This window comes from Callospermophilus lateralis, chromosome 5, assembly GCF_048772815.1.
Source record: "Callospermophilus lateralis isolate mCalLat2 chromosome 5, mCalLat2.hap1, whole genome shotgun sequence".
In the NCBI taxonomy this organism is placed as follows: domain Eukaryota; kingdom Metazoa; phylum Chordata; class Mammalia; order Rodentia; family Sciuridae; genus Callospermophilus; species Callospermophilus lateralis.
Genome location: NC_135309.1, coordinates 12,541,831 through 12,553,480, shown reverse-complemented (window position 1 = coordinate 12,553,480; position 11,650 = coordinate 12,541,831). Strand labels below are relative to the sequence as shown.

Sequence of the window (11,650 nt, the reverse complement as noted above, 5' to 3'; positions counted from 1 at the left end):
GGTGGAAAAAGCTGGTGTGTTCAAAGTAAAACATACAGCTCTCTGCTGAAATAGTTGACTAAGGAGTGCGGTTCTACCAGTTCAGAGAAACCAGGTGAGAAAAGCCAAAGAGACCCTATCAAGGGAGAGTAACCATACTGATTTTCATTGAACACATAGAACAACCCCTGATTCTTGGGCTAAGCTCTCTAAATGAATGGAAATGTTGCTTGATTTCCTTCTAATTATGAGTTTTCTTTTTTTCTACTTATAGAAGAAGTTGTCAGATAATGTCTCTTTGCTGCTTATGGAATACTAAATGGTTTAAATTCACTGGTTATTATCTATGTAGATGACCCTAGGTTTATGTTTAATCTTAAAATATCACAAGTACCATTTGCATTTTTTATGTATTCCTTACAATCCTGTCCAGATTGGACCATGCTTTTAAAAAATTCTTTTCATATAAATACAACTTTTTTTCCATATACCATTTTTTAGGTGTTTTATCTCCCCTCAATCTCAGTGCAGCCTTTTCTGTTTCTATATCTCAGTTGGGAAACTAAGTCTGTTAGCCTTGAAAGTTGTTTTCAGGAAGCTTGTAGGTTGATGAGACTTTTGAAAAATCTCCCAACTCTGACCCCCATATTTGAGGCTGCCCTCAGAGCTGCTAACTGAGGGTGACCTTCCCCTGCTGGACATACTCAGGTATTCCGGCCTTCCCAACCCCAACTGCATGCTATGGGACTCCACCTGAATGTTACTGTGAGGAATAAAAAGAAGTTTTAAGAGTGTACATTGCATGACACACTGCTTTTGAAATAAGCATCTCTGTGAAGCTGGAACTCTGGCAACCCTTTGCTATACCTATATCCTGCTGCAAATTTTCTCTTAAGAGTCTAGTGAAATAAACCATCAAAGCCCTTGAGGAATAATACAAAATTCTAGGAATGAAGGCAAGTAAGAAAATCCCAGACTTTCAGGCAGAAAAATTTTTATTAATATATGACCACTGTTTATTATATTTCTATGTCAACCTCATTATAAATATGATTGAAAACAAAAATAATCTAATAAAGGTCCTTAATGCTTATTGCCAGATTGCTTGTTTTAAAACTTTGTAGTCTATTTTATACTTATCTACATTTTATCATATCAAATTTACCAAAATTTGCTAATATTTATTCTTATTGTTTTAAAATTTCCATTTGTGAAAGAAAAATTGACAACTTTTCACCCATTTATACATCTTCACATTTGCTTAAATGTTTTATAGTATTTATTTAATATTGACTTCTGAGCTCAATATAATAAAAAGTACTTGAACATTTGCCTCAAAAAGTGTGGTTTTTCTAGGTTTTGCTGTAAATTATTAAAATTAATTCTTTTTAATTAAATGAAATCTTAATAAACATTTTCTTCTTTAAAATAATTTTAAAATAAATTTCTAGAATCATTTGTAAAACATGAAACTATGTATATGTGAAATGAGACAACATTTGGATTTTTTTTAATTGATTTTTTAAAAATACATGACAGCGGAATGCATTACAATTCTTATTACACATAGAGAACACGATTTTCATATCTTGTATATAAAGTATGTTCACACCAATTCATGTCTTTATACATGTACTTTTTTGCATTATAATTCTTTATTTTTAAAAAACATTTTATTAGTTATTGGTGGACCTTTATTTATTTATATGTGATGCTGAGAATCCATCCCAGTGCCTCACACATGCTAGGCAAGCACTCTACCACTGAGCCACAACACCAGCCCCTGAATTATAATTCTTATTAGACATATATACCACAATTTTGCATATCTAAAAATATGGAATGCTTCATGAATTTTCCTGTCATCCTTGTGCAAAGGCCAGGCTAATCTTCTCTGTATCGTTCCAACTTTAGTATATGCCGAAGTGAGCACAACATTCTGGAAGTTTTTAAAGAATATGTAATCTTAATTCTAGCAAAAATAACTCTATTTTATTACAATCAGAGCAAGTATGGGTGTGTCAGTACACATTTGAATATCTCAACTCCGCAAACAAAGATGTCAATGCAAACCACATAATTAAATTCTGAGAATTTCACATTCTTTGTAGATCTGTAAAGTTTTGAAATGTAACTTTACTCAGTTTCATAAAAATAGAGACACACATAGGTTCATGTTTCTTAAATGGTGTGTACATGAGTGTAATTTAAAAGGTATTTCTGAAGTTTGGAGGCAGGGCCTGGAGATGTTGGATGTCTTTCACTTCCTGCAAGTACCTGGATGATTATATACAGCACAGAAGGAGACACAGGCTAGGTATGGATTGAAGAGCAAAACATGCTGCATAGGTGTTATTATTAGTGTTTTGAACATGCATTTCTTTCCACACTTAAAGGGATAGAAGCTTTAGTTTCTTCCCAGAGAAAATAATAATAGATGTCCTCTAATTGTGAAATATGGAAGTAAAGGTACACAGAGGTTCATCATTTTTCCTATTCATTTTCTATATGGGAAGCTACTTGTGAGCACGTTTTTCATGGCCGTCAAGACATCTTTGTTCCGGAAGCTGTAGATGACAGGGTTGAGCGTGGGCGTGACAATGGTGTAGAATATAGCCAAGAACTTATCCTGGCCTGGAGTGTGGTATGACTTGGGTCTCATATATGTGAAAATAAAGGGCCCATAGTACATTATGACCACAACCATGTGGAAGGAACAGGTGGAATAGGACTTCTTCCGGGCCTCTGATGACTTCATCCTAAGGACAGTGAGAAGAATTTGCACATAAGATGCACAGATCATGGAGAGAGGGATCAGCAGAAATAGAATGGCGCTCACATCAACCCCTCGTTCATAGCTTGAGGTGTCTGCACAGGATAGCTTCAACATGGCAGGAATTTCACAGAAATAGTGATCAATCACTCTAGAGCGACAGAAGGGTAAGTGCAGTACCAGCCCTGTGTGCACCATGGCGTTGAGGGTCCCAACCAGCCAGCACCCTGCAGCCATGAGCACACTGACCCTTTCGCTCATGATCACTGGGTAGCGCAGGGGGTGGCAGATGGCCGCATAGCGGTCACAAGACATGGCAGCCAAGAGGAGGCACTCACCACCCAGCAGCGTGAGGGACAGGAATACCTGGATCCCACAGCCTGCAAAGGAAATAGCTCTGTGGCCTGACAGGAAGTCGGCGATCACCTTGGGAACGATGTTGGAAACGTGCAGGATGTCCATGAAGGACAGGTGGCTGAGCAGGAAGTACATGGGGGTGTGGAGGCGCGGGTCCCTGCGGATGAGCAGGATCATGAGGGCGTTTTCTGTTAGGGTCACAATGAAAAGGCCAAACAGGAAGGAGAAGAAGACCACACTGGAGTGGGAAGAGGAGAAGAGTCCCAGGAGGATGAAGTCAGTGTTGGCGCTGTGGTTGTCGGGCCTCATCTTGATTCTGCTTTTCCTAAAAAGATAGAATTAATTAATTAGAAAAAGAAAACAGTGCTGCATCTCGATGTCACTTACATAGGTCTGCCTGATAAGTGAGGTTACTGATGCATGCTTTGTAATCAAGACCCATGGCTTGTTTCACAGAGCGGGCCTGCACTTGATATGCTCCTGGGTCATGCTTAGCTTGCTCAATTGGCCTTTGAGTCTCTGTTGGGTCTCAAAGTGTCAGTTAATTCCACGTAATGAACTGAAGTCCAGTCTTTGGTCAGCTCTCACCTTCTCAAGGAGGCCTACCCTGCACAGGCTTCTTAAAATACCAATGCTCCCGCTGGATCCGGACTCCTCTGGTCTCCTTACTGTTCTGCTGTGTGGGGTTTGCAGTCCACCTTGGCCTTCTGTTTATTAAATGAATAGGTCAATTCCACTCACCACTCATTGTCGTTGCTCCACCAGGGTTAACTTCATGATGGACACTGCCCAGGACAGACCTGGCCTTCAGCAGTTGCTCAATCATGGGTGTTGAGCTCATGACTAACATACATGGGCCATGCTAGAGAGACCATTCTACATGAGCCTGGTATGTGAGAGTCCTCCCTCAAGGGCATACTCCACAGCAGCCCATGAACAAATGAGTAAATACAAAAATAGACACATAGGGGCTGGGGATGTGGCTCAAGAGGTAGCACGCTCGTCTGGCATGCGTGGGGCGCTGGGTTTGATCATCAGCACCACATAAAAATAAAAAATAAAGATGTTGTGTCCACCGAAAACTAAAAATAAATAAATAAATAAATAAATAAATAAATATTAAAAAATTCTCTCTCTTTAAAAAAATAGACACATAAATATTATGACAATGAAACTTCATTTTAAATAAAATTTTAAGTAGATAAAACTTACAGAGGATGAAATATAGGATGATTTTAAATATTGTCCTTGTTTATATGTAAGAAATGAAAGCTATATGTAGTCAAAATCAATAATGTATCTTTACAAATATATTTTATTTTTCTCTGTTTTCTTAATGTGTAAAATTTGAATCATAACTTTTTTATTCTACATATGGGAAATCATAGGTGTTCATGTTATTTATTTATACTGGGAAGGTGGTTACTTGTATCTTTACTTTATTCTTATTTGTAATGTTCTGTATATATAATCTCTCCCTCAATATGGAGATTATATACATCTATGATTGATATGTCTAATTAATATATAGACATATGGGCTGGGGATGTGGCTCAAGCGGTAGCGCGCTCGCCTGGCATGCGTACAGCCCGGGTTCGATCCTCAGCACCACATACAAACAAAGATGTTGTGTCCACCGATAACTAAAAAATAAATATTAAAAAAAAATTCTCTCTCTCCCTCCCTCTCATCTCTCTCACTCTCTCTTTAAAAAAAATATATATATAGACATATAATTGATATATACATATATATATATATATATATATATATATATATATATATATATATCAACAACAAAAAATTGATCATCTCATTGACGATTACTATTGAGCTTAAATATAATTAATTTTTATATTTGCACATATGAAAATTAAGTCACTAACAGTGCATAAATGATTTAGCCTTGCATATGTTTTTTTTGTAAATGCTGTTTCTGTATCATGCACTAGATCAATTCTTAACCTTATTTCTAATTCTCTGGACTGCTAGCAGCATTTTGCTGTGATCCTTTTTTTAATAAAATGACCTAGAAGTGAGTCAAAAAGACCAGTGCTGAGTGAGGTTTGGGACCCTGCCTGTGCCCCTGTCCTGGCTGTTCCAAAGGCTCTGACCCACAGCTCAGAAGCGTTGATGACACGCTCAGGTGGAGACTTCAGACAATGTGCCTCCTGTGAGCTGGTTGGTCACAGACATTTCCCACATCAGTGAAAATCACTCACAACTCAAATTGAGCAATACTGTTATCTTGGAAGCATATTTTCCCTCTGGTTTTGCTTTTCCAATTAATTTTCCACTTTATTGAAGTCACCCCCTGACCATTTACTACTGAGATCCCTGTGTTTAGCAGACCCTGTGCCCATTGCAGGTGCCATTAAAGACTTACCACAGACAGAATTTTTAAATGAACTACAACATCAAATATTTTCAATTGTTCCTAAGTTCTTCCTCCTGTGCATTTCTGACTTGACTGTGTTCCTGTGGGGTTCACTGCATCTACACAGCCATCCACATTTTCCCTGCAGCCCTGGGAAGCCAACATCACTCACTCCTGTCTCCCTCAGCGTCCTGCTTCTATCTCCGGGTGCAATTTCTATGAGGCACCTAGAATGTCCATAGGCACATTTCACAACTCTGCCCACCCATCACCCCAGGTCTGGAGCACACTCCTAAGATTCCAGGATTATTAATGAAATTATACCTTCTGTGCCATTCAGTGGCATCTGGATTGACTGGAAGAGATACACTTGAATCCAAAGATGAGTACTCTAACAGCAAGCTAGTTAATGTGTAAGGAGAGAGAAAGAACCTGGTACACACCGGCAGCTTCTCCCCTGGACGTGCAACTCTTTCCCAGGGTGAAGTCTGTTTCCCCACCTCGCTCCACAAATCCTTGTTAATGTTGGAGAGACACGCAACACAGACTTCCTACCCACCTCTCCTCTGTAACCTTGGAAACTGGCCCCAAAATATGTTCTCCACATGATTTTAATACTTTTTAATGAACTTTTAAATCTACTTTTCTATAACATCTTGTAAAATTTTCTAAGCATCTCTGTATACCTAAGGTTTTATCATTTAAAATAAGCAATGAGTCAGTTACATCTGAAGTTTAACCAGTGTGGTTAATGCTTCACAAAGACTTTGATTCAAGGTCAAAAAAGACACTTTATTTTAAGGAAATAGGAAACATAGACCGTGGTATGGAGAAAAGAATAGAGAAAAACATCAGCATAAATCTTCTAGGTAATTTCATTTAAAAAAGGGCAGCGGGGTAATAGAAAGAAAGCAATAGGCCAATCGGAACACTACAGGGTATGAACAAGGAGAAGAAATTTCAATGTCAGGGGCAATGCCAAGATTGAAAGGTCACAGTAGACAAAGAGAATTATTTCAGAGCCCAAACTCAGGAGTAAATATAGTCACACCAGGACTTCACTGGTGACACAGAAACTCTTTCCCACCCCTATAAATCAAAAGTCTTGAGAGCAGACATGAGATTGCATGCCTGTAATCCCAGCAGCTTGGGAGGCTGAAGCAGGAGGATTACATGTGCAAAGACAGTCTCAGTAAAAGCAATTTTCCAAAGCAAATCATTTGCACTAAACAAATCTGTGAGACCCTGTCTCTAAATAAAATACAATATAGGGCTGGGAAATGTGGCTCAGCGGTCCAATGCACCTGAATTCAATCCCCAGTACTCCCTTGCCCCTAAAGTCTTCAGATTCTTGTTTTGTAACATAGGAAATTTCGACTAGATGCAGGAAAATTTAGTTAACCATTGTTCAATTTTTTTACGGTTATTTCTCAGATTTTGTTAGGAGAAATAGGTCATGAATATCATTGTCTCTAAGTGTTCTATATTAACAAAGCCAAAATTTTGTGTTATACTTTATACATTTATATTTCTTTTAATCTACTGATATTTTCCATTGGTGTTACAATTATTGAAATAAAATTGTTATTAATTTATTGCATTGAATTAATTTCTGAAAGCTGACTTGTGGCATATATTAAAGTTAATTTTTAAGTCAGAAGGGAAACAGTATGTATGTGTATATATATGTATATATACATACAATTATTGAAGAATGTTGTACATTTTGAAATCAGAATTTATTCTAGGAACATATTAATGAAAATAAAATTCACTAACTTGGACAAGTGAGATCTGGGAAGGGAAAATTTCTATTGCCTCTCATGACATTTATTGGCTGCTCTGAAAGTTTCTATTAAATTGTAATTTGGGGAACCCACAACCAAGCATAATTCTAGTACATGTTACTCAAAATGCTTAGCATGCACCATTTTATGAGATGAAAATTTAAAATATTATTATAAAGAAAACTGAATTAATTAGCTGCCTCTAGTTTTGCCATATACATATACAGTTTCGTCCTAATGCAGACATTTCTTCTGGAACTCACTTTTAAGTACACACACACTCTGCTCCATCACATTCCCTCACTCCTCCTAAGTCCTGGTCTGCGGGCCTTCCACTTCGTCTGAGAGTTTGAGTGGTGGATCTTACCTACCTGCCTCCCTTCCATGCCAGGCTGCTTTCTGCAGCACACACCCTCCACCCAGCACTCTCAGAGGCTTCAGCGTCTTCAGTTCTCCAAATTCAGTGGTAAAGTCCCCCTCCACTGGACCTCATGCTCTCAGCAAACAGATCAGTCCCCCAGAACCAGGTAGGCCTGGCAGGATGGATGCTCGGTGCACTGGTGAGGCATTGAGATGGGTGTGTGCTCTGCTGCAGGCTCACCCCAGAGCCCCGAGTTCCACCTGTGCACTTGCAGGGCCGCCTCCACCTCCCTGGACCTCACCAGGTAAACACCAAAGGCAGCATTTCTCACTTATCCTCCTCTGCTCACTGGGGCATCAGTCACCCTCACCCCAATGGCCCTGAGCCCTGGCTTGTGCAAAGAGACACATCCAAGGGAGTGGCTGAGGGCACTAGAGCTGCCTGGACTTGGCACTCCTTCAGATGGGATGGATTTGGCAAGCGCACTGCACAAGAGTCATTTGGAACCAGCAAGCAGAAGCACAGGAGGCAGGTCCTCACTGGGAGCCCTGTGGCAAGAGGCCTCAGGGAGAAAACAGTGGTCGTTTCATAGGGCAGCAGAAGGAGCCAGTCCCCAGGGCATGGCCTGGGAAGGAGGGGGCGGGAGCAGGCCTAAGTATCATGGTGACAGTGGTGGACACCTAGGGCAGCCCTGGCACTCCTACGGGAGCAATGGCGAGGCTGGCTCTCAGGGGAGAAGGGATGGACTGTTTTGCCATCAATTAATCATGTAGAATTAAATTTATAGTAATGATGATAACAACAAGAAAAAAGATCAAGAAAAAACAGTTTTTAAAAGAAAAAATAAAGTTTTCCTGAGCTTCTGCACCCTGCTCTGTTTACTCAGCATATTTTATTCCTGCTCTGCTTAGAGTCCTCTGCAGCTTCCACCACCTGACCAGGGACAACTACTGAGCCATATTCAAGAGAAGGAAAGTTGGTGAAGACGGGAACTAGATCAAGACAAGATTAGCAGAAGAGGAGAAAAGAATCACAATAGTAACACTGTAGGTGGTATTTTAAACCACAGCCTTGGGATGGTTTTTGAATTCACTAGCTTTGTCTTTGAAGATCACACAAATATGTGTGAAAGATAGGTTTATTAAAAATGCATAGCCAAATTTATTTTCTTTACAAATTCAACAATTTATTTAAAGGTGTCAAATTTATTCCTTATTAATTATTGGGAGTATGTAAACATTTGTTAAACAAAGATTGTTCCAAAACACCAGAGTCCCAATTTTAAAAAGCTCTTAGATTTTCAGTGGAATCTGCCCTCCAATGGAAGACCAGTAGTTTGTAAGAAATAATAATTAAAAGAAATTAAAGTAACAGTTCCTAGCAAAAGAGAGGAGGTGGAAGAGAAATATCACACACACACACATATTAATTTTGGGGGGCATATATTTACAAGGTATGTCAGAAAATTCATGATTTTTTTTTTCTAAAACTCCCAGTAGTGTTCTGAGTGCTCTATACTTTTTGTTATGAAATCTATGGCTGTGTTTGGTTTTGAAGTATCCACAGACTCCTTTTCCAAAACTGAAATAGTTCAAAACACAAAAAGGAACATAAGCACATAGACAATCTGCTAACGACAAGTCCTCAGGGCCCATTCGTCATCAGGAAAATTCAAATGAAAAGCCAAGTGCTCACAAGAATTGGCCAAAATGGAAAAGTTTCGATAATACTGGGAACAGTTGGGATCCGTGTTCATTGCTGGCTAAAGTCAGCAGACCCTCTGAAAAGGGGCTGAGTAAGTCACCGCCATCGCCTAAAGGAATAGAGGCATGTGACACACAGAGAGGCTGGCTGCAACTAGGTCACAGCGGCTCGCACTGCACACCGCACAGATGCCTCTCGGCTAAGCGATGGGCCGAGGAACGCGAAGGCGCCAGCCAGGGAGGACCACTGGCAGGAAAACAGCAGCCCCACCGACAGTGCGACGCGGGACTCTGACCAGCGTCCTGACCTTGGAGGGAAACACCCAGGCACAGACAGCGCCTGCAGCCACTTGGCCGCTAGACACAGTCGCAGAGCGGCCGCGCCCAGGGCCAGGGTAACCGCGCAGCTGCGCAGCCTCGTGGGACCGGCAGGGGGGCAGTCCTGCAGCGCTGCAGCTCCATATGCGCTGGCTGGGGGCTCTTGTCTCAGGAGCTCAAACTCCAAGCTTCCTTTAGTTTCCAAGCCTCCATGAGCACCAGGGTTGGGGTGAGACTCTGCTGTCCATGAGGAAGCGCTTTACAGGTTCTGTGGTTAAGGAAGAGCCCCCGCAGCTGACGCCGTCGGGGCAGTGAAGGGTGCTGTCCAGGCCCGTGTCTCCTCCAGGACCGCACAGCCTCCCTGCCTCGTTCCCTTGCAGAGGCCCAGGTCCTGTTCCAAGGAGTCCTCAGCCTTCCTGTCTCAGTGGGCCATGTTGCTTGAGATGGGCGTGAGCTGCAAGTGCAGAGACTTGTGGAAACCTCTGAAAAGGATGCCTGCAGTCTAAACACCCAACTGTGGAAATCATACACTGATGGGCAGCAAAGAACCTCAATCCTCAGTTACTAGACACTTAGTTCATTATTTAAAAAGGAAGCCACTGTGGTGCATGACATAGAAATGTTACTGACATTTTAATTGACAGAGTTTTAACAATCCACAGTTTGACCTGCTGAAGACAGCTCAGTAAACAAACTCAAAGTGTGGACCTTCTTGCATGATCCAGAGTAAAGCAGAAAAAATATATTTATATCTATACCAAAGTATATTTGAAAATTAAATACCTTCTCCCGAAGAAATACCAAGGTCTTAGTACAGGCCTTCCTGTTTGGGCAAGTAGATGATCTTGTAGTCATTATTCAAGGCCACACACTGGCCACATACTTTCTCAGGGCCCCCTTGACCTCGCTGTTCCTCAGGCTGTAGATGAGGGGGTTCAGCATAGGGGTGAGGATGCTATAGAAGGCTGACACCACCTTATCGTGGTGAGCTGACCTGTAGGATTTGGGTCTCATGTAGTTAAAAATGGCAGCTCCATAAAAGAGCCCCACCACAGCCATGTGTGAGGAGCAGGTGGCAAAGGCCTTCTTGCGGGCTTCTGGGGAGCGCATGTGGAGGACAGCAGCCAGGATGAGACTGTAGGAGGTCAGGATGAGGCAGAAGGGCACCAGGAGCATCAACACACAGCAGATGTACATGACATTCTCAAAGACAGATGTGTCAGCACAAGCCAAGCGCACCAGCGTAGGGGCCTCACAGAAGAAATGGTCTATCTCTCGCCTGCTGCAAAACGGGAAGCTCAGGGCAACAACTGCCTGCATCAGCCCGTCAGCTGCTCCCAGGAACCAGGACCCCATGGTCATCCTCAGACACAGTGGCCAACTCATGAGCATGGGATAGCGCAGAGGGTGGCATACAGCCACATAGCGGTCATAGGACATGGCTGCTAAGAGGAAGCACTCTCCACCACCCAGAGTGAGAAGGAAGAAGATCTGGAAGCCACAGCCAGCAGGGGAGATGGACTTGATTCCAGTCAAGTAGTCAGCAGCCATTTTGGGCACAATGGTGGAAACCACCATGGCGTCCATGAGGGACAGTTGGCTCAGGAGGAAGTACATGGGCGTATGGAGCCGGAGGTCCCACTGAATTAGGAAAATCATGAGGGTATTGCTCACTAGGGAGGTGAAAGCTGTTGTCAGAACCATCCCAAAGAGAAACTGTTGGGCTCTGGAGTGGCCCAAGAGTCCTAAGAGAATGAAGTAGGAACTGGTGTTCCCACTTTCCATGATTTCAAACAACAGAAGAGACACTGTCAGTGGAAACATAGGAGACAGATTAATTTTTTAAATGCCCCTTGTTATTTATATCCTTCTAAATAATCACACGTGTAATAATGAAACCTATTTCAAATCTTTCATCTCTCATTTTTCTTTTTGTTTTTATTTTTGGTGCTGGGGATTGAACTCAGGGTTACTCAGCCACTGAGCCACATCCCT

At 41.6% G+C, this 11,650-nt stretch overlaps 1 protein-coding gene and 2 pseudogenes across 1 annotated transcript; all 3 read right to left on the bottom strand.

The window, feature by feature from the left end:
* Positions 1–1,810: 1,810 nt before the first annotated feature.
* On the bottom strand, positions 1,811–1,910 carry LOC143400628 (U6 spliceosomal RNA; annotated as a pseudogene).
* A 566-nt stretch (positions 1,911–2,476) lies between these two features.
* Positions 2,477–3,418, bottom strand: LOC143398968 (olfactory receptor 2AJ1-like). The gene has a single exon (XM_076855662.1). It carries the CDS (start codon positions 3,416–3,418, stop codon positions 2,477–2,479), a length of 942 nt encoding a protein of 313 aa, XP_076711777.1.
* Positions 3,419–9,491: 6,073 nt separating this feature from the next.
* Positions 9,492–11,440, bottom strand: LOC143400319 (olfactory receptor 2T8-like; annotated as a pseudogene).
* Between the last annotated feature and the right edge of the window lie 210 nt (positions 11,441–11,650).